At 43.4% G+C, this 23,913-nt stretch overlaps 1 protein-coding gene across 5 annotated transcripts in view; it reads right to left on the bottom strand.

The window, feature by feature from the left end:
• Mipep (mitochondrial intermediate peptidase) overlaps positions 1 to 23,913 on the bottom strand; it is a 105,977-nt gene that overhangs the window by 31,615 nt on the left and 50,449 nt on the right. For 4 of the 5 annotated variants that reach the window (XM_028785862.1, XM_028785859.1, XM_028785860.1 and 1 more), the window contains exon 16: positions 22,619 to 22,738. In XM_028785862.1, coding sequence (XP_028641695.1) covers positions 22,619 to 22,738 — 120 coding nt within the window. Of the gene's footprint in view, positions 1 to 1,224; positions 1,350 to 22,618; positions 22,739 to 23,913 lie in introns of those variants that run through there. The other variant, XM_028785863.1, reaches the window with a different exon arrangement.

Raw genomic sequence — 23,913 nt, 5'->3', positions numbered from 1 at the left:
TGCATATTATCTCTCAGGGCGTGGCTTAACAAGAAACCGACAAGACAGATCAGTTGTTTGTACCCTGAATTCTAAGGCCAAGATTTCCACCTGGGATATCCACGAGGGTGTAATGACCTGGGTAAGCCCAGAACAGCCCACCTACATCAGGATGTTGACAACCCTCCCTGAGATGCAGATTGCAGTCACTGTAGATGTAGAGGAAACTATCAAACTCTGGGACTGTCACAACAGGGACGCTCTGGTGACTAACAAGCTGTTCATTCGCTGTCAATCACTGAAAGCTGTCTTTACAAATGATGGCCCGGTTGTCTTTGTGAAACAAAAACCAAAAACCAAATGTTTCTGAAAGCAGGGTAGTGCAAGATCCGAGGCTGGAACGATGCTGTTGTCCAGAGTCACCTCTGTTCCTGAGTGGGGATCAGCATTCTTAGCCAGGGGAGCCTCTGTATCTACAGGCGGAGACATGTCCTTGATTGAGGCTACCTCTTCTTTGTTAAACTCAGTCACCTTTGTTTCTGGAAGTGTAACCACATCCTTGCCCAGAGCCGCTTCTGATTCTGAGAGTGGAGCCATGTCTTTGACCATGCCGAATTTTGTTTCTGTGGGTGGAGCTGTCTCCCTGCTTATGGTCATTTCTGTTTCTGAAGATGGAGTCATATCTGTCACCAGGGGTCCCTCTGCTTCTAATGGGACTGTCACATCCTTTGTCGACGTCATTATGGGGTCTGAGGGCAGTACCACTTCCGTTGCCAGGATCCCCTCTGTTTCTGAGGACAAGACCATCTCCTGAGCCACAGGTTCTTTTGTAAACGGCTTATCGTCCTTTGCCAGAGCCATTTCTCTTTCTGAGAGTGTAACCATGACCTTGGCTGGGGCGAGCTGTGCTTCTTTGGGAAGTACTACATCCTCAGGTGGTGCCAAGTCCATTTTTATTGGAAGTGTTGTCTCTGTTTCTTTGAGGAATGTCATATCCTTGCCTGGGACCATTTCTTCTTCTGTAGGTGGTGCCATATCCTTGGTTGAAGATATATCTGGTTCTGTACACAATATATTTTTAACATGGGCTGCCTCTGTTCCTATGAGCAATCCCATGTCCTAGGCCAAGAACATATCTGATTCAGTGGATGGCTGAGTTACATTTGCCAATATTACATCTGGATTGGTGATATCATCAATGTCTTTAGCCAATGTTACTTCTGTGCCTGGGCCTGGTATTATATCTATGGATGGAGATTCCTCTGTTCCTTTGGATGGCACCACATCAGTGGTCTGTTCTGCCATCATTTCCAATGGTTTAGTTGGCAGCTGTTCTTTTACTGATTCCACTTCTACTGCCTTGGATAGCTCTAAGGAAAGTAAGTTTAAAAAAATTTAGGACCTAGGAGAGCTTGAGAGATGGCTCAAAGGTTTAGAGAATTTTATGTTTTTCTAGAAGATTTGGGCTCAATTCCCAGCATCCACATTGCAGCTCAACTCTGTAACTTCAGTTCCAGGGGACTCAACACCCTCACACAGACATAAATTACTCCACACAAAAAATTTTTTTTGTAAAGGAAAAGAATCATTAAAAAAACTTTAAGAAAAAAAAAAAAAGAAAAAAAGAAAAGAAAAATTAAAAAAAAAAGATTGGAGCTGGCAGGATGGCTTAGTGAGTAAAGACATTTGGTATCAAGTCTGACAACCTAATTTTCAACCTATGGGACCTTGTGGTACAAAAAGCCAACTCCTGCAAGTTGTGCTGTGCCTATACAAACACACACACACACATCCACTATCTATCTATCTATCTATCTATCTATCTATCTATCTATCTATCTTTCATATTTAATAATTTTTGATATTTTACCAAAATCCATGATACAACAGTGCCTGAACTGAAGAGTTTCACATTGCAATACGATGCAGTGAATAAATAAAACACTCATACTAGGCACAATCACAGATGGTTCCATCTATCCTGCCAACTCTTTGTGAATAGAATTTATTCCTTGTTTCAACTCATAGAATATGGCAATGGTACTGGATGTCACAGTGATGACTCTGTTACATGGGATGTTGTCCCTAAACCGCCCCTTGCATTTGTGACAACATCACATTGCCTCATGGGGCTCTCCTGTGGCTTTTAGGGGAAAAAGTAAGAGGCTCACATGGAGTTGTCACCAGCGAGCCTACTGCAGGCAGACAGCACAGGCACTTCTTGGTGTCCTGTGACTGGCAGTTACTGCAGTAAGTATCCAGCCAGAGGATGCCAGACACCATAAAGAAGCAGACAAAAATACCTGTTCTTCATGCATATTTCACATGTATCAGTCCAATTCCTGTCTCTAACCCTCCACAATCAAAGTTACAAGGATTTCAGGAAATAAGTGACATAACTTACCGCATACCCCATAGCCCACCTCTAAATTTCTGAAGTGACAAATCAGAATGAAAACAATGCCAGTATCAGTTTTATTGACCTTCTCATCGACCAGCCTGAGGTACACGTGTGGCTCTGAAAGGTGCAGGATGGTCACTGTGTGAGACTCCAGCAATGTCTTTACTTTCCCACATTTACTTCTAAACCTTCGTCACCTCAGCTTTAAATGCGGCTCACAGTCCGCAGCTGGGGCACCCACAGCTTTCTAGAATTTCTAATTATCCTGGAGAAAGAGTCTCCAATTCATCTCCCCATAAACATCCATTTACACACTGCTGCTGAGGACCAAGCTAGCCACATGCAACCAGAAGCATGGTTCTCTGAGAACTGAGTTCACTGGATGGTAAAACCACCCTCAGCCCTGGAACTGTATAGTTCCACCCTCCCACCCACCTGTCATCCTGAAAAGGCATTCCACAAGTTTATTAACTGCACATTCTCAAGTTTCGCCCAGGGCAGCGACAGCCTGTCATCTGTAGATCCTGTTACTACCTGCATCCTGCCTGGCAGGGCTGCCAGAAATGAAACACACGACCGATCTGCTGAAATGACAAGGGTCGCCTGTTCTCTATCACCATGTCATCAATCCTCCCTGACTGTCTCCTCTGAAGAATGTCCAAAATTCCTTAAGTAATGGCCTGGACAACCCTTTTCCCACAAAAGCAGAAACTGTTATAATTGTGGCTGAAACATAAGGAGCGCCTGACTAATGACAAACAGCACGTCACTGGAGTTTTAAAGAGAGATGAGGAGACCCAACACCGCTATTTAGAATCAGTACACACATACAACTGTACTTTCTAAAGTATTCATGAGTCCTGATTATCTGTGGGCTCTGGCTGTTTACTGTGTCAACAATTAAGCCACTAGTGGGCTCACAACGGAAGACATTACAGGAGGTGACAAGATGTGTGGGATGTGGGACCAGGCTGGAGAAAGCAGGTCACTGGCACTGTTGTCCCCAATCCCTGTCTGTCTGTCATGAGGTAAGCTGCTTTTCTCTGCAAGCCTTCTATACTACAATGTTCAACCTCACCACAGTCTAGAAACAATAGAGCCAGCCAGTCTTAGAAAGCAGCCCTCTCCAACACTGAGGTAAAGCAAACCTTTCTTTTTAAATTGTTGTATTAGGTGTTCTAGCGACAACAACTATTACAGGCTAACTAATGGACAGAGAAAGGGTACCTCCCTGTGCTTGTTAGGTCTCTGGTTTGAATTTTTATAACTAATGATGTTGAATGTTACGTATTTATTGGCCTTCTATTATCTTTCTTAGAGAATCAGCTATTGAAATCCTTTGCTCATTTTAAAAAGTGGGTTATTTTCCTGTTATTGTTGTCTTTATACATTTTGAAGATTAAACACTCATCAGACACATGTTCTACCCACTCTGTGTAGTGTCAGGTCACCCCAGTGGTAATGCCTTTTGAGTACAATTTTCTAAAGGATTCATGAGTCCTGATTATCTGTGGTCTCTGCTTGCTTACTGGTGTCAAATCTAGAAACTATTGTCTAATCCAAGGTGAAGACTAGAAGACTACGTGGACCTGTGTCTTCCTGATTTAGTTTTCGCGCCCTATCCTGTTTTGGGTGAGTTCAATCTCACCCTCACTGTGGACATCAGTTGAGCCATCACTATTCTTTTAAAAGACAATTATCTTCCCAGTGAGTTGTCTTGGCAGTCTTTAATCAACAAACTGAGCATAAGTGAATGGGTTTACTTCTGGAGTCTCAGATTCATCTCCTTAGCCCATCTATACACACACACACACACACACACACACACACACACACACACACACCATCACCCTCCATGTTGGAGCCATAGCTGTCCCCTCATAGCTCATCCCTGCTGCTATAGGACTCTGCTCACCAACCTCAAACCTTCTAAGGGCCACATGGCCTCCAGGATTGCACAAGCCTCTCTGCAGATATAACCTATGAACCATGGTTAACACAAGGTAACATTCAAATTTGAAATACTTATGCCCAGATGGAATGCCATCTCTGACCCCGTGAGCACAAACACTTCCCTGCCATGTCAGAGTTCCCACCACCTCATCCTATCACCGTGTGTTTCCAGTCATGTGTCCTGGGCAATGTCTGTCAAAGGACATAAAACACGTGAGGGAAATGAGAATGCGGAGACTAAGTATGAGCTGTGGCAAGATTTCTCTAAATAATTTAGGCCTAAAACTGGTCTGTCTGAAAAACATTTTATGACTTACTGGAGGAAAAAAAATATCATGGGCCAAGGCAGTTAATACTCATTTTTTTAAACCGTGGGTCATTATATATTAGTGGTTTGTGGAAACTATACAGGAGGCCATGCCTAGTCCTGAAAAAACAGGGAAATTAGCTGAGTACACAGTCAGGGCAACTTTTGATCTGTGACATTTTGTTTAAGCATTAGGTCAAAATGCTTAAATATGAAAAGCAACGATACTGAAGAAGAGAGAAAAAGAAGGCAAAAAGACCATCAGGAAACAGAAAACTTAAAATGGATGACCTCACAGGATACGCCACGTCCTCCATGGCTCTCTGCCACCAGCACTCTTAAGTACCTATGCTTTCCTAGCATCCGACCGGTCCACGACATCCCAAATCCCTACCAATCCCCCCACGATTGCTCCTAACTGCATGTAATTTGACTCTCACCTAAAGAGAACACAATCACACTCACTTTTAGTTAGTTTTACCTAACCACTCTCAGCTATACACCCTAGAAACAAGAACAGTGTATTTCCTAAGGTGTCATGATAGACTAATTCAGACTCCTGAGGTAGCAATATCACAGGCAGGCTGGCTGTCTTCCTCTGACAGCACATGGCTGTGAGGAGCTGGGGGAGAGGAACATGGGGCTATTAAGTAATTTCAAGTGAGAAGTTACTAGAAGATAGTCTAGATCAAGCATCAGAACTCTGAGGACCCATGAGAAAGGCCACTTTGACATCACTGAGCTGCCGTGGCTGCCAGCCGCTCAGTCTGATGATGCTCTCCGCGAACTCACCAGCGTCCAGTGCTGTGCACTTGCTTTCAATGCCGTGATCCTCTCGACTACAGCTGGAGCTGCACTTTGTTCTCCACAAGCTTTTCTGTGTTTCTGTCTTCACTTTTAATACACGACTGGTTTGGCTGTTTGAAGGATAAACTAGGTTTCAAGAGGGAAAAACGAGCCAGAAGAAGTGGTGCTGAGAATGTAAACTTTGCTTGTTTTACAGACACCCCTTGCTTCCATTTAAAGGACTCAGTGATGTGAAAGTATTTAGACTATACTTAGAGTAAGTGGAAAATGGTCTGTGCTGTGATTGCATAAATCACTTCCAGTGCTATTTCTTTCTGGCTTTTAAGTGTCTGAGTTTTTCTACATGATCTAAGAAAATTCAGGTCACTTTTCACTCCCCATAAATCAGAGACTATTTCAAAGCTTCCTGGAGACACAGAAAAACATACACATGTGAAAAGAAAGATTGCATCAGTGCTACAGTCCGGATCTGAAGACAGTGTGTTAAAGGAAGTGGCCACGCCAGCATCTTTCTAACTAGTCACCGCACACATTCCAAGTAAGGTGTGTCAGAGGCAAATTACTTTAACACTTGGTCATAAAAGGCCATTAGAAGGACACAGACCTGCCATATAGCCACTTAAACAATTAGCTGGGTGTTGCAATGGGGACCTCTAGTAGCCTGGCAAGTGGCTCTTCTTAAAAAGTAGAGACAGCTATCAAATCTCCAAGGACAAGAGGCTGAACACAATGAGACCCCCCACTGGAGTCAGTCTACTGTCATCTCCCGTCCTTACCCAGTCTATGAGCAACTGATTCATCTATTTCCCTCACACTATTTTTATCATTTAGATAACCCTCTCAAGTTGTACCTCAGTTATTCCACTATCCACAGTGACACTGCCTATCAGCTGTACGTCATGTCACCATGATTTCACATTTATCAGTTGCAACAACATACCCAACAAAACCAACTTAGGGAAGAAAAGGTTTATTCTGACTCCCAGTCTGAGAGTGTAGTCATGGTGGGAATGCCACAGCAGCAGGAACAAGAAAGGCTGGCCATCATCACAGTCAGGAAGTAGAGGGAGGTGAACTCCAGTGTTCAGGTCTTTGTATTCAGTCCAGGACCTCAGTCCTTAGGATGGCACTACCTACACTTAGGGTGGCTCCGTCCCGATGGCACTACCTACACTTAGGGTGGCTCCGTCCCCCTAAACTCACCCACTCTAGAGACTCTCTCCTGATATGTCCAGAGGTTTATCTCCTAGGTCCTGTCACACTGGCAATACCGACCACCTGCATATGATCCTCACATACAGATGAAGGTCTGATACACTGATACACACGACTTGACCCAGACCATGGGACACTAGCTTTCTCCACTCCACATGACTCCTGCATTACATCATGCCTTATTCAACTCGGGCTCAGAGCAGTCCCCTCTCCATCTGTTGTGGGGGCTCTGGATGACTGTGTCCACACACTACTTCTTCTGTCTTGTTTTCGACATTAGAACACACCACCCTACACTTGGAATATTCTCTTCCCTCAGATCTAGCAATTAGTCTCCTTCTAAATTGTGGGTCAAACAAGAAACATCCCACTAAAACCATAAACATAACAATCATGATCACCTTTGTCCATTATTATTTAAGCCTTATTGTCAAAGTTCAAGCAACCTGCACCAGTCTAGGACAAATGGAAACATGCAAACCTTAGAAAAGACAGCAAAAATATTACTTAGCAAGACCTAACTCAAAGAGAGAAAGAGTAAACAGATGAAAAGTCAAACACATGAACAGATAATAAGAAAGATGTCTAAGAAGAACATTACAAATCATGGCAGTGTGGGAGAAGCAGGTAGTCATACTAAAAATCAAGGACAAACACAAATTACACACATGGTTATACAGCCAAGCAAGCTCAGACACAAGATAAACCATGCTGTACACAAAACTCTGCCAAGTTCTAACAAAGAAGACTTTTGCATATGGGAGAGATGGGGTTGGTCCCAAATCTCATCTCTTACATCAACAGCTATTTGAATCAAGATTTGAGAGTGGACAAATCAAATCATAAGAGCATCAAAACAAAATATGGGCAAATAGTTTGTATTAAGAAGTCTTTGGGCTGAGAGGTGGCTTGGCAGTTAAGAGCACTTACTGTTTCCAGAAGACCAAGTGTAATTTTCAGCACCCACATTAGGCTGCGTACAACTGCCTGTGTCTCTAGCTCCAAGAATCAATCAATCATCCTCTTTCTGGCCTCTGTAAGCACTGTACTCATGGGCAGGCATGCACGCACACACATACACACCCATATGCACACAAACAATAATAGTAACTAAAGAAAGTCTTGTTTTTGTTTTTCAGACAGGGTCATGAAATGCTACGAAGTATTTTTCATGATAGAGAACCATAAGAAAACTCTGATAGCTCTTATTAGAACTAACAAGACAGAAGAAATTCAATCCAACAAAATAAAGCTTTTTGAATAATATTAAGAGAATTATGAAAGAAGCTGAGTCAATAAATGGAAAAAATATGTAGAAAATGATAAGATATTAATGTTCCTATAAAAATCAGTAGGAACAAGACAATCAACATAAACATGGGAAACTGAAAACAGACAGACTGTTCTTACCATTCCCTATATAAAAACAGGGAAAGGCCACCAGGAAGGGTGTCAATTTGACTAGGAATAAAAGGTGGCAGGCAAAAAGCTGTAAGTTACTGTACTGTCAGGGCCATCAAGAAAAAGAAAACCCTTGCAGACAAACTGTGCAATGTGGACAAGCCTTGTGCACCTTTACCTGGCTGTGTGCTCTTATGAATGTTAGCTAAAGTGGTTACACGCACAAAGACATCTGTGCCACAGGGTCACCTGCAGGTCTTCTAAAAATTAAAAGTCAGTTAAGGCCAAGAGAATGGAGTTCTGGGGCAGGGTTTGGGCTGAGGTAAAGCACTAACCCCATGCGAAGGCAGGGCCTGGGAAACCACAGTGGGGACGAGGAAGCCACGCTTTGGTGAGCAGGTAAGTGTCAACCTGTCACTCCACTCCATACAAAACAGTGACAAAGTGGGCCTGACACACAGTATAAAGTTCCACTGAACTCTCTGAAAGACCAATTTGAACCTCAAGTCTTAGCTGCCTGGCTGCTGCAGCAAGCAGACACAAACTGGGCAGCCTAAGCTGTTAGGAGCCGGGAGAGCAGGTTCAGTTACTGGCAGGTGTCCGTGAGGACCTGCACCTGGTCGATGGATGACTGATGCTGGTTGACGGATGATGGCAACTGCAGACGATGACAGGAAGCTCAAACATTTCTTAAGACACTCAGGCATTCAAAAGCACTCCAGCTCATGTCCTAAGAAAAGAGGCCCCAAGGCCTCACCTCCCAGCACCATCCTGCTGCTGCCGGGGCTTCAATCATTCTCATCTACTAATGCATGGATGTTTTATCCAAACCAAATACTTATTTTTAATGCTTCCTACACCACGGCACTTCTGCACCGTAGCTAGCAATATGTGCTTATTGCCTCAGAGAAGACTTGTGCAGGACAAGGCATTTCTGTGGCAGAACTCGCAAGCTCGTTTAAGAAGGGGAAAAGTCTTTACACTCAGATCCAGGGCTGTGCATGGTACATCATGAACTAAACCAAGCTGAATCTTTGCAACAAATGTCACTTCAAAGAGCTGTTTCCCTCTAATGGCACAGGAAATGGAGCAACTGAGGAAAGTGTTCTCTTTCTGAGTTTATGATAAAACTATGCTCATTACTGAAAAAAAAGGGATATTATAGTTAATAAAACAAAAACAAAGCAAGGAGCTAAAGAGATGGCTTAGTTAATAATGGGGTTATTATATAGACACAAGGACCTAAATTGAGACATTCAGATCCCAGTTAAAGAGCCAGGTACAGTGGCATATGCTATAAACCCAGTACAGAGCCAGGAGTCAGAGAAAGGGGGATCCCTGGGGCTTGTCAGCCAGTCAAGTTTAGGGGATTGGTGAACACAGGGTGTTAGTAAGAGATCCTGTCTTAAAAATAAGGAGGGGATGGATGGAAAAAGTGGCTCAGTAGCTAGGAGTGTGTTGTAAATGCAAGAATTTGAGTTCAAATCCACAGTATCCACATTAAAAGCTGGGAATAGGTGGAACCCTAACACTGTAGAGAGGAGAGTGCTGACAAGATTGTGGGGGATGGGGGCTTGCTGGCTGCCAGTCTAGTTCCGTGAGAGACCCTGTCTCAAAGGAATAATATAGAGAATGACAGAGCAGTGCACCCAAAATTCCTTCTGGTCTCCACTTACTTGAATTGGAGCTCACACCTACACATGTACTTATGCATACACTACACATATGTGTATAACATAACACACAATAAGGTAGAGAGTGACAAAGCAAGACACTGATGCTAACCTCTGGCCTCCACACCCGTGAACTGACATCTGCATATATACCAAAAAAACCAAAGCTCATTCTTATTTTACAACGGGTGATAAACAACGCATTAATGTCCTCCTTAGCCCTATTTTGTTTTTCAAAATCCAAAACCACATCTATAAATTCCTATTTCCATTAGACTCAGGAACAGTCTGTGAATACTGACAGTGGCACCTCATTCCATCACACGGGCTGCTAGTCAGGTTACGTCACATCAGGACCCAATAACAGAAACCATAGACTCGCTTTGCTCCATGGGCACACGGCCTGTCTGAGGATAGCTGCTGTTCTCACACTATCAAAAACGGCAAAAGGGAAGCACAGATGGGCAAGAGGGTAGCTCTCAGAGCCACTGCCAAGGTGACAGTCTGCGTCACGCCTGTTCACACATCAAGACTACAACAATCACATGGCCACAGTTTCCAGGGACAAGAAGAAAAACTGTACCCCATGCAGGAGAGAGGGAAACAGCACTGTTACTGGGCAGGTCTAAGGGTGGCCATGGTGGCCCCAGTGCACATATGAGAGTCTACAGTTTTATTTTTATTTGTTTAGCATGAATCCCCTCAAGTAACTACTGGGTTAGATAGGTATATAAGCTCTTTGGGTTATTGATCCTTCCTGCCAAACCTTTTTGAACAAGCATCTAGCCTAGTGTATCAAAGCTGGCATTCAGTATTACTGCACAAAGTGGCTACTATCTGATACACAAACGTAGCATTCCATGTTGTTCTATGTTCATTCTGAGTGCTAGAAAAATTGAACAACTTTCACACTGAATAACAATCATATAGCTGTATAGTATGTATAAAATATATACAACGAACTTAGTAATAAATGATACAGTTCTGTCTTTCATTACTGGCCTATGCTTTATCCACTATCTTATGCGAGATGTTTTTGTTCTAGTGTCACTGTTTCTGAAAAGTAAATCAGTACAAATAAGAGAACCCCAGTCCAGTGCTACTGCATACTTGTGGACCAACTCTGTCTGTGACACCTTGGGCCAGCTATTCAATGATCACTTTGTGGGTCTCTGTAACACAGCTTCAGTTTGGGACATTCAGCACATACGTGGCTTCTGAACTGCCATTTGCAAACTATGAAAACCCATCATTTCTATGCTCCCAGTGTCTACAGAATGGGAGGTCCCAGGCCAGGCTCAGCCCATTCCATTCCATCTCTCCTTCAGCCATTCCTCCAACATCAGGTAGGCACTCAACAGGGGCCACCACCATCCTGAGCCATTCCTCTCAGTGTCACCAAGACAAGCCGTCCACTTGGCTGGACTCTGGGTGTCGAGCACCCCACCTTCCAACCCCTTCTCTATTTCCCTGTTTTCTGCCAAGCTCTCTAAAATTCAGCCACTGGCAAAACCACACTTATTTTCACTGGCCATCTTTAACTATTCCTGTCACCCTAGTCCACTGAAAATATGACAACCTTTCTAATAATGGCTTCCTTCTCCCAAGCCCTACCTGTCACCCTCCAGGTCTGGAGGAATGGAAGAACGGCCTTTGTGTTCCAGACCACCCTGCTTTGCTCCTTGGACCACTCCCCAACTGCCACTTCCCCAATAGTGGACCACAGTGTTCTGCACTGCCATTACTCCTGTCAACAAGCATCTCGGCTCATTATCAGCTACCCTGACCCTTGATCTCCCATGAGCTTGTATTCTCAATCCTCTCCAGAGTCCTCTACCTTAACACAACCTTTCATCCCTCATCACTACTCTCAAGTGGTCCCCACTAAGCTTGCAGTCTTTTTGAGTCTGTCGGACGATAGACAATCAAGTGGCCAGCAAGTATTCAGAGAACTATCAAATATAAACCACAGTGAGTTGATGCTCAGCCTCTAGAAAGGCTGGAATCAGAAGAGCTGGCAATACTGAATACTGTAGAGGAAGCAGAACAAATACACATCTCAGCATTGCTGGAGGCAAGGAACTCGGCATAATCATTTTGCAACAATGCTGGCCAACAGCTAAAAGAAACAAATGCTTATGCTCCCCAGAAGACATAAGAAAGTATTCATAAGAACCTGCTCATTGCTCTATCACGCACCATTTCTGGCATGTGACATTTTAGAAGATTATTTTAGTACTGACACACATCTGAATATTTCATTAGTTATTGTGTCCTGCTGCATGGAGCCTGAGTGAGCAGACTAACTATGCAGAAGCTCCAGCTTAGGAGGAGCATGCAGAGGAGGCCTGTAAGGGGAGATGTCCCTGCCGCTGTGTGTGCACCTGCTCACTGGGGCAGCCAGTGCATTGTCCCCAGGAGGAGAGGAGGAGGAGCAGTGGGAAGGAGCCACAGGGTTGGCTGCAGGGTTGAGAACTTTGTTTTGGACATACATATCTGCACTCTCAGGCAGGCTGCTTCTAGGTGGAACGCTAAGGATCTGAAGAAAAACTCTTCATGATGTGGAGCTTTATATAGCTTATGAATGCGTAATCAAGTGCACATCTTATCTTCCCAAAATGCCATTAAAATGTCCACTCAGTGCACTCAGTAGCAGCCTTTCTTAAAATTCCAGGCAGGCAGCTTAGAGGCCCTGAGGAAGGCCTGGAGGCCTTAGGTATTTCCAGGAGCCCTTCTGCATGCCCATCTCTCCATGAACACTAGAAGCCCTCCCTGGGTTCTGTGTATATCCCCTGTGGCTGATACTGTGATTGACCTTGGAGTCACTGGAATAAAGGATGCTAAAAATAGAAACACATGAGCACCGCTCAAAGCACAAAGCTTCTAATATTCTGGGGGACAGTTCATTATATCTAAGCTGCAGCAAATTACAGGCCAAAGGGTGGGCAACACTAGCACAGAAACCAAGAATAAAATGAACGCTGGCAACTTGGCTCAAAAGACTGTTATAAAAACAACCCAGACAACTGAGTGTTTCAAATGGGTGAAGGCTAGAGTTCAGTTCTCCCAGAAGCTGAAGCCATAGAGGTTTTTAGAAAATGAGTCAATCGTGAGATTAGTGTTCCAGTTTACAACACGTGTGTGTTTTAGTTACGAAGCCATAGTAAATCTAGCATGTCAGGCAAGGTAAACAAGTTCTCAGTTGTTTATGTAGCCAAAGAGGAAAGGAATTTAACACACAATTAACCACTTAGGTGTCTCTAGATATATACCAGACGGCTCTATAGTGAAGATAAACGAAAGCAAAGATAAGTGAGCATGGTTTTCTTTAATCTACCATTTGCTTAGCAACATTAAATATTCAAAGGTAGTTCTACCAAAGCAAGACCTTCACCTCAGTGAGATTTGCCATTTGGAGGGGAGCAAGAACAAAGGGACGGGAGGGGCCTGAACTGTCCCAAGAAAATGTTTTACCGCAGAATTCAGCCTGACTACTCCCAACAGAAGAGTAAATATTTAACTTCTCTGGGGCACTTCTCTCATAGTTGCTTGTGTGTGCATGTGCACGTGTGTGTGTGCATGTGTGTGTGTGTCTGTCTGTCTGTGTATATATATGTATGTGCATGTATGTATGTGCACACACATATACAAAGACAGACAGACAAGGAGGAGAAAGAGAGTCATTCTGAGCCCAAGTTGGACTCACAATCCTAGCAATGCTCCTGCCTCAGCAGTCCAAATGCTAGGCTTACAGGTGTGAGGCACTATATATATGTAGAGAGTCCCAATAAGTCTTCTTAACAATCTCTGAGCGTGAGCTGAGAGCAGCAGAGTGGAAAGTAGGCTTCAGACATCTCCAGAAAGACCTGTGTGCTCGGGCTTCAGATGTCTCCAGACGTCCTGTGTGTTCAACCTTCATCCATAATTTAAAAATTAAAACAACAACAACAAAAGGAGCTCACCATTGCCCGGTGCGGTGAGCAGTGATGCCAGTCCATAATTATATTGGAACTAAACAGTGACAGCGAGGCTCAGGTGGGGCTAAGGAAAGAGTGCTCCCCTATCATGTGGATGTCCTGGGTTCTATCCTCAGCACCGTTAAATTAATTCATTCATTTGTGGAATTCCCTGTGAAAAGCTTTAAATATTTAGAACTAAAAAATGAAGACAATTTTAGTATGCTTTAATATAAAAATACCCATTTGCATGTAGTTCTCTCTGTAACATATTATCAAGGCATATTATTCTCATACACAAATAATTCAACAAAAAGCTCTTTAAAACTATCAAGTGAACAGGAAAAAGAGATCTCATAGGGGGTTATTGTGGTGCTTGTCTATTAAGCCCCACACTGGGAAAGCTGAGGCAAGATTGTGTGTCCCAGGCCAGCCTAGGCTACATAGCAAATCATCTCACAAGCCTTCACACTCTAGGCTGAGAAAGGCTGTGGGATGAGACTCTGGGGCATCCGCATCTGGAATCTCCACAGCAGCTACACAGCTCCCTTCAGCACGTTGGCATGCCGCCTCCCAACTGGCGAGTGAGCAGCTACTTTCCCTTGAACACACAATCGTGGCCACAGAAATGTCAGTTTGGGAATTTGCTTTCCAAATCAAGCAATTCCAACGTGGGAAGCCTTCAGATCGTACAAAACCGTATGGTGAGCCTTCATTTATTATGTTCTTCTTGGGAATCAGAGACCACATTCAAAGCAAGCTCTCTGTAAACAACATTCAAACCACCATCTAGCCAATATAACCCTAACATAATAAAGAGCAGAACATTACACTGTTGGGATTGTAGGAGCAGAAGTAGAAAAGAAAATAGTATGTTTGAAGTTGGGGGTTTTGCTGATATTGAGAAATGGCTGTCCCCATGAAAAGGTCATGTCCAATCTTGCAGGCTGGGCTAGTGCTCCTCTGATGACCACTCCTGCACACCAGAGGTGTCATCACTCTGTACTCTGCAGTCATCTCCCCAGCACAGCTGCCCCCAGGTTCTCCAAGATCTCTAGGTAGTAACTCCCCAATCCACAGAGCTCATGTCTTGACCTATGTCCTGGGATACACATATGGTGACCCAACACCTAGACAGACTACAGTCATGTGACATCACAATTACCACATTTCCATCCTCTACCAAGTAGTCATTCCTCACAGATGCAATGTCCCTGACTGCCAGAGCGGTGTCAGTTTACCTTCTACTAGCATCTTCCAGGCCAGGTCTACCAGTGCTCCAGGCTGGTGATAACTGAGCCAGGCTCTGGGGACATTCTCCTGTTCTGCCAACCTTCTTTTTCCTGTTGTTTCATTTCAATTCAACTCAGGGACACTTGCTGGCATATCAGGGAGGGCCTGGGCCACTCTTGCTTGGACAAAGATGTGGAAGCCTACAGCAATCACCTCTCTCAAACCAGAAATTGTTACCTTCTCTCTTTCTTCCTTTTCTTTCTCCCTCCCTCCCTCCCTCCCTCCCTCTCTCCCTCCCTCTCTCTCTTTTTTTCTTTCTCTCTTTCTTAAGAAATACTACTGGCCCAAGAAGAGTTTTGCCAGAAACCATGCTTTACCACCTACAATTCAACAAAGTACTTTAAAGTACCAATAACACCAAAATACCTTCCCATGTGGGGGTCACCTCTTCATGGTCTGCAGCAGAACTCACTCACTAGGCCGACTGAGAGGGACAGAGGGTACAGGAGCTCTCCCAATCTTTCCCAGACTTGATATCCCTCATCAACTTCAGAGCGAGAGAGAATGCAAAAACACAAACCTAGTCAGTGTGGTGGTTGGCACACACCGGTAGACTCAGTGCTTCAGTGGCTGAGGCAGGAGTGGGTGAGCTCCCGAGACCCTGGACAGTATAGGGACCTTGTCTTAAAATCGAACAGCAACAAAGATACAAGTCTAGTAAAATTATAACACTGTATACAATCTGGGTTAAAATGGAAGAAATGTGCACTCACTTTGAAAGAAAAGATCCTTAGGAGAGGAATAAGTCACTAAAAATAAGCAACAAGGACTGGAGAGATGGTTGGGGGTTAGGAGTGTGCACTGCCCTTGTAGAGGGCTGCTGGAGCTCTGTTCTCTGTACACCTGTGACACCTATTCCTTACTCCAGCTCCAGGGAATCTGAAACCCCTTCCAGACCCTGAGGGAACCGTTACACACATGTGTATCACCACACATACACATATACAGACAATATCCAAATAAAAATATATCTTTAAAAAAAGCAATAGAGCTCCATCCATAAAGAGATGGAATGCAACAGAAAATCAGCCTGTGGGACTATGATGTAAAATCACCCTATAACCAGCTGAACAAGACTTTGGATTCCCAGCATCAGACTACTGCTATGGAGAAACAAGTCAAGTGCAAATTGACTTTCTCTATTTTACAAAGCGGCTTAGCACTCAACATAAATATTAATGAAATGCTGGCACAATAAGGCTACTTACTCACAGAATCAGTACCCATATTTCACAGGGAACAAAGACAGTTACAGTAATGTAAACAGTTATTGTGATATGAGTTCAGTTTCCAAAGCATGTCACACCAAGAGACGGTTAGCTAGACAACAATCTGTGAAGTCCTCCCTGGCTAGGGGACCTGTTTTTCTGTGCACTGTAGCTTCTGGAGGGTCTCGTGGGAGAGACTTGGGCTTTGAAACTAGTGATCCCTCACCACATCTCACAAATATGCCTGAGATTTTACTCCCAAAAAGAGTAACTAGCACACATAAGGAATGTTCCTAAGCTACATCTGTAACCATTGCCTAATGGCTGAGACCAAAATGGAAGCATCCAGATACTTTGTATAGATTCTGTAAGCCCTAGAAATACTCTCTAGGTTATCATTCAACTTTTATTCTTCATGGTATGAAACTATTTAAGACAAACAACTCCTGAAGATAAGCTGGTGGGGAATACTATGATGTCATGATGACACTGTCTTCTAGCCAACATGGCTGCTACCACTCATGTACTCTGTCTCTTTTGCTTTTGCTCAGCTCCTGACCTGCACATCTGGCCCAGCCCTAGAGCTCACCTCTGCTTCTGCACCATCCTGTACATGGCAACTACTGTCCTGGTTCAGGCCACCATCAGTTCTGCTATGGCATAGGACAAAACATACTCTTTACTTTTACCTCATACAGTAGAACTAAAACCACCTTTCCAGTAATTTCAAAGATTTTCTGAATAGCAAGAATACATTTTGATTAATAAAGTGGAATGATCAACTCACCAGCCACATAGCCACCCACTGATGTAAGCCAAAAATACTGCTATAGTATACACAGTTCCCTTCCTGAGCCAGGGTAGTGTACGAACTGCACTGTGTGACTCCCTTGCTTTTGGTGGTGAATAGGAGTGACCTTCACAGACTCATGTGTCTGAGTGCTTGGCCTGTAGGAAGTAGCACTAATAAAGGCATGGTCTTGTTGGAGTAGGTGTGGCCTTGCTGGACGATGTGTCACTGTGGAGGCGGACTGTGGAGGTCTCCTATGCTCAAGCTATCCCCAGTGTGGAACAAAGTCTCTTTGTTCAAGGTGTAGAACTCTCAGCTCCTTCTCCAGCACCATGTCTGCTGCAGGCTGCCATGCTTCTCAGCATGATGATAATGGACTGAACCTCTGCAACCATAAGCCAGCTCCAGTGAAATGCTGTCCTTTATAAGAGTTGCCTTGGTCTTGGTGTCTCCTCATAGCAGTAGAACCCTAACTGAGACTTTCCTTTACAGTCTTCCTGAGTATGTCCTCTCCTCTGATGCTCAGTTTTACATGGCTGTGACTTTGCATGAAAGTTAGTTTGACTTACTTGACTGCAGCTTATGCCTGCTGGATTCAGTAACTCTGCCCCCAAGTTTCTCCTTCTGTATAGTGCTTTTCATTTTCCTGCTGACAGTAACCTGGCCTTTTCATAGAATCTTCCTCACTCCACTCTTCTTCAAAAACATCCACAACCTGCTTTAAACTGTCCTATTTGTTGTCCCTGGAACGGAGAGTACACCTACCTCAGCATGTTCTCTATATTGAATGCAGGAGATGAATGCTGGCCACAGGAGTGCCCACATACAGTGTTAGTGGAGAATGCCCAAACTCTCTCCAAAATGGGGGAACCACTCTGCACTCCTGCCCATAGTGTCACCATCCTGTGATGCCATGGCCTTCCCAATATTCTCAACTAGCATACCGAAACTGATGGAAAAACAGTAACGGGATATGGTTTTAGTCCGCATTCCTTGGTCAATAGTGGGGGTTATTTCATGTGGTCTATTGCATGCCTGTGTCTTAAGTCCTTTCAAAGTGTTTTAAAGATACAGCTTTTCCACCATGTCAAATTTTATGCTTTTTACTACAATTAAAAAGAAAAAAAAGAAGGGAAAGGAGAAGAAAGGAAAAAGGAAACAAGTGTATGGAATATTACTTCTATTTCTTAGTTTTCCATTTTTATAAGAGTAGACTGGCTTACGGTATATTAAACTTACTATTTTATCTTTCAATCTAAGTGTAGTTACATTTGTCAGTTTTCTGTCTTACATTTAGTGTCTGTGAGATGACACAGTTTGCATTTGCTGCTGCTCACATGTGGGCTCCAACTTGCTTTATGCTTTATGTACAATGTACGATTGAGGACCTTTCATGTGTGGTATGGATGCTGTCTTATAAACCATGGACTTAGTGGTTTTTCTATCTACGATAACCAGAATCCAGATATATTGAGTTCCTTTTAGGGTATGATCATGTTCCATGGTCATACTTCCATCCTCCCAGGCAGGGTTATTTGTCTGAATTCCCACAGTTGTTGCTTGTTGTTGCTCTGTGGTGCTGCAGATCACACACAGTGCCTTGTGCAGAGTAAACAGTGCTCTACCCTCAGCTACAGCCCCTGTCCCAGAGCCACAAATCAATCCTGAGGGGGACAAGTTAAAGTCTGCAGCTAGTGAGGTGGCTCAGCAGATAAAGATGCTTGCTGACAACCTACATTCCTGGACCATGGTGAAAAGGACAACCAACTCCTACAAGCTGCCCTCCAGCTACCACATGCACACCATGGCCACATGTGCATACACACACATATCTATAGATGCAATGAATATATGTATGTTTAAACACTAAACTTCCTGACTATTCCTGGACCAACGCTCATCCTTACAAATGTGTACAATTGGACTGTTAGACTCAAGTATGCAAGCACACAGAATTATCTTAGGATGATGCCATATGAGACATTTAGATAAAGTAAAGAAAAAGCGGTATCTTGTTGATAGCAAATTTTATGTAGATGTGTTTTTAAAACACTTTAAAAGGGCATAAGACACAGGCATGTAGTAGACCACATGAAATGACCCCCATATTGACCAAGGAATGCGGACTAAATCCATATCTTGTTAAATCTTACAAGTCAGCTTTTATCATTCTCTGTAGAAAGATAGCACAGGCATTAAAATATCTTTAATATATATTTTATGTTATTTTAGCTATCCAATAGAGAACTAAAATTCTTTTCAGTTGGTCATAACTAAAAATGGAATTTAACATTATGTGTGAACCCTTTTACTAATTTTAACAATGTCCTTATGGATGCTTTTGAACTGTAGCAAGTTAATCATCTGCAAATAGTGAATCCTGTCTCTTCTTTCCAGAACTGCTCCCAAACGAGTGTTGCACATAAGAATTCCAGGGCAGTCTTAGTCTTCCTTATTCTTTGCTTTTATGAAAATACTTTTATAGGCTTAATGAATAAACTGGCAGATTAAGAAATATATGTTTCTAAGTCGTAAAAGTATATTTGTGCAAATCTAAGTAAGCCCACAGGCAAAGATACAGAACAAAGATACAGAAGGCAAGCCTTAGCTGGACATTCCAGCTGCTCAGGAGGTAGAGACAGGTAGACTGCAAGATCAAGGCTGCCGGGATACAGGATGAATTCAAGATCAGCCTGGACAACTTGGCTCAAGAAACAACGCAAGAGGAGGGCTGAGCATACACCATCATGACTGTCACTCGCCTCCCTTCAGCACGGATGACAACTGTGAGGACTGACATGAGTGGAGGAGATAACCTGGAGGAAGAGACAAACTTTTGGAAAACAGATGCCTCCTCATCTTCCATGAAAGGAAACAGATGTAGAGCCTGAGCACTGACTTGCTATTTGATTCCCTGCACATAAACAAGCACACACAGGAGAAGCCTGACGGCAAGGATTCTGAGTATCTGTGAGAAGCATAGAAACGTCAGGGCCGAATGGCGCTCAGACTTGACACTGGTATCCATGTGATCCTGGCATTAGAGTCACGAGGATACATGAGTAAGGGGTTGTGGAATCTTCCTCCATGGTTAAGGAGAGCCGATGAGTCTGGGTGTATGGCGGGGGACTGTGCATGGGGCCCTAAGAGGTCATCGCATGAAGCTGGAAAGTGAAGCCTAGATTACATTGGCGCTTTGAAGATGTTAGAAGTGTCAGAGACATTTGATAACTGCCAAGAAGAGCTGTATACAAAGATGGGACCGGCCTGAGAGAGAGAGGTTTCCTTACCATGCTCTCTCTGCCCTTTGGTGTGATGTATAGTCTGTACCACTCTACGTTGGAAGTATAGAATTTGCTTTTACGTTTTACAGGGGTTGCAGTTAAGAGATTTCCTTGAGTCCCAGAAGGGAATGTTGAGACTGTGAAAGACTATGGGGGCTTCTGAAGTTGGATTAACTGCAGTTTGCATTCTGGCATGGCCACAAGCCTACGACATAGAACGTGGTGGTTTGGAGAAGAATGGCCTCCATAGGCTCATATATTTGAATACTTGGTCCTCAGTTGGTGGAATTGTTTGGGAAGGATTAGGAGGTGTGGACTTTTTGAAAGAAGTGTATCACTAGGGATTAGCTTTCAGGTTTTAAAAGCACCGTGACAGTGCAGTGTGCTCCCTCTCTCTGCCTTGTGGCTGTGGCTCAGATGTGAGCCCTCAGCTGTTTCTTCACTCTGCCATCATGGACTTTAATAAACTTCCGAAACTGAAAGCTCAATTCAATGCTTTCTTTTGTAAGTTGCCTTGGTCTTGTTGCTTTATCACAGCAATGGAAAAGTAACTAAGACACAGGATGAGGAATGGTAGCAGACATGTTCCTTGGCCACACTCAGTTCTGTAGGTTTAGAGCATCCTGGTAGGTTTGGAGAGCGTCCGGTCTTCTCCCCATCTATGTTTACTTATGAGGCTCACTCCTCAGAGCCTCCATGTATACACTGAAGACTGAACATGGGTCCTCTGAAAGAGCAGCAAGTGCTCTTAACCACTGAGACATCTCTTTAGCCCCAACTTGCATTAATATTTTTTAGAAAGCTAAGTGAAATATTTGGTGAGAACAACAACAACAAAACCCCAAAACAAGACAAAAAAACACCCCACACAAGCTCTGCAAAGTCCACAAATTCGGTAACAGCTATTAAAACCTAGGAAACTGTTACGATTCTGTCTTCCATAGTTAAGAGGTTGTTTTCCTCCCTACCAATGTTCCCTAGCATGTATACTGAAGAGCTCAAGAGATCACAGATTACAAAAAATGATAGAAAATCAAAAATAGGCAATGAAAGCCATGGTTCTGTACTTCTAGAACATTCAGCTTCTAAGATTATAAGAATCTAATGACATGAAGCACTAAAAAGGTCAAATGCCCCCTCAAATGGCATATAAATCATTTCTGAACATTATTTACTAGTGAGAAGACAGTGACCTGGGGGCTAGTTACAATTTAATGATTAACTTAGTCTTTGAACATCATCTAATGTCCAGTCCTTTAACTTGGCACTGACTTTGTCTTCCTATAGTTCATGGAATTCTCTTAGCATTAATTCTTTATTGGACTGACGAGGTTGGAAGGATACAATCTCAAGCCAGTTGTAGCCAGCTCGCCTCCTAGACAGGGGAAATAAAACAAATCCAGAGAAGAACAGAGCTGAGGACAGAGAGGAGACACATTTGTAGTGATGTTATAGAAGACCTAGATTCAGTTTAGCTAGAACCAGATACATCTGCACCTTTCCAGTTATGGGACTCAACTAATACCCTCTCTGCTTAAATGCTCAGAAAGCATTCCTGAGTTTCCCTGGGTTCTTATTACCTACAACTGGGAAACCACGAGAAATGAGCCCACACTGCTGAGCCAATCAGTTGATTCTCTATCCAAAGGAACCTGGAACTAACCAGAGGAAGTCTACAATGTCTTTTGATCTCAATACATCACTATCTAATCCTGGGAATGACCTCAATAGGAGCCCCAATGAGAGGAGATTATTTACAAGACTAGGCTGGTTTAAGAGGGAAATTACGAGTTTGTTTTCCATTAATTCTTCAGTCTGCATTCCCAGTGGGCAATGATGGCGTTACTCTGCACTCTAGCCATTTGCCCCAATCTAAGTTTAGAAATTACACGTTTCAATAATAGCTGAACCTCTGTTAAAAATGTTAATAAAGGTTTTGTTGCATGGTAAGCATAAAAAAAAAAAAGAGTTTGTTTTCCAAAGTAGTGAGGTGAGGTCAGGCACCTAGGACCTGGAAATGGCAACTAGTGTCCTGCAGGGCACTAAGTGAGACAGGATATAAAGAATATAGAACAACCCCTGGTACAGTGTAAGGCACTCAATAAACGCCAGATCTCTTTGCAATGAATACTAGGAATATCTCAACATATATATGCAATTAAAAACAAACTTAGGCATGTGGGAAGCACTGGGAGAAAAGAGAAAATGCACGGAACAGGAGGCTCCTCACATCTGCCCATGGAAAACTTCAACACAAACGCAGGGATCTCAAGTCCTCCAGGAGGTACTGACGGTGACCTCGAGAATGAGCAGAGCCATTCACAGCATGATGGATTAAAACGCGGACTTACAGTGTCAGGAACATAGGACAAGCCATAAAACTGCTCTTGTGTTTCCATGAGGATGTCTGTGGTTGACTTCTTCAGGGGATGCTGGCCATGGTAGATTTGATCCAGGGCGGCATAAAAGACCTAGGCAGACAGAAACCTCTGTTTAGCTTTGGTAGTCCATCCTGTATTTAAGATGTGGTCAGTCAAAGATGTCGTAAGTGCACCAGAATGGCAATTATAAACCATAGCTGAAAAGACTCACAAACATAAATACGTGTTATGTGAGACATACTCTGAACCACATATATAACCAGTCAAGGGCTTAAAGGGGTCCTCTCAAGCTGTCCATAACCAAGGTTGCTCTTCAATTTTGAACCTTATCCATCATTAAATTTGTGGCCACAAAACTGGAATTATGCAGTTATAAATATGTTTTTAAAAATCAGAATTACAGCTTGTGGTCCCTGTATCTGACAAATCGTGCTTGGTTTATTCCTGGGTCCTGTTCATCATCAGGGAGAAGTGTGAAGTGCTTAGAGTCCTAGCTTTGTATCTAGAACAGAAGGAACACTAAGTGATACAGCTGTACCAGAAAGGATGCAGAAAGAATCTAGTGCAGTAGAGTACAGAAGGAGCAGGCCCTGAGGCAGCTGCTGCAGGGTTTGGAGCAAGGGCCACAGCAGATGTCAGATCTATCTGGGAAAGAACAAAGGAAGCAGCTGCGGGGGGTGGAGGGGGGGACCCTCACCCGAGTAGAGAAAAGTGGCCATGGAATAGAAGAAAGCACCAAAGGAAATTTGAACATAAAATCTGGACATTTGACCTGAGTGCTGGAGTGGTAACATGGTGTGAATTTACCTCGTAAGAAAGCTGCAGTGTTTTATTTAAAGAGACAGTTTGGCATGCAATTACACCACTGCGGTGAGTCTTTCTGGCTTAGAAATGGAATCTGCAGAGAATGCGCAGCTGCTGACTTGAAAGAAGTGAGGATTAGTTTGGATAAAAGAAAACATGTAAATGACCTCTGGCCCCTGCCTTCACCTACATATAGAATTATGCTTGTGAATTATAAAGCTAAGTTAAGCCGTCCCTGGAAAAGTACAGGCATTTTCTGAATATAAACATTGTGTTCCTCTAGCTGGTTATCTAAACACACAGCTCAACACAGCTCTCTCAGTTCTGCCATGAGTAGTAACAATGGAACCGATAACCCAAGAAAGCAGAGCTGTCAGAGTAAATGATTGTGAACCGAGTCTTAATTCTACCCTGAACTGAGGCAGCACACTTTCTGTGCTCCTCTACAAACAAGGCTAGAA

The sequence above is a fragment of the Grammomys surdaster genome, unplaced genomic scaffold, assembly GCF_004785775.1.
Source record: "Grammomys surdaster isolate TR1022 unplaced genomic scaffold, NIH_TR_1.0 125357, whole genome shotgun sequence".
NCBI classification, from domain to species: domain Eukaryota; kingdom Metazoa; phylum Chordata; class Mammalia; order Rodentia; family Muridae; genus Grammomys; species Grammomys surdaster.
The sequence above is the reverse complement of the archived record's forward strand: the minus strand, read 5'-3'. Positions and strand labels throughout refer to the sequence as shown.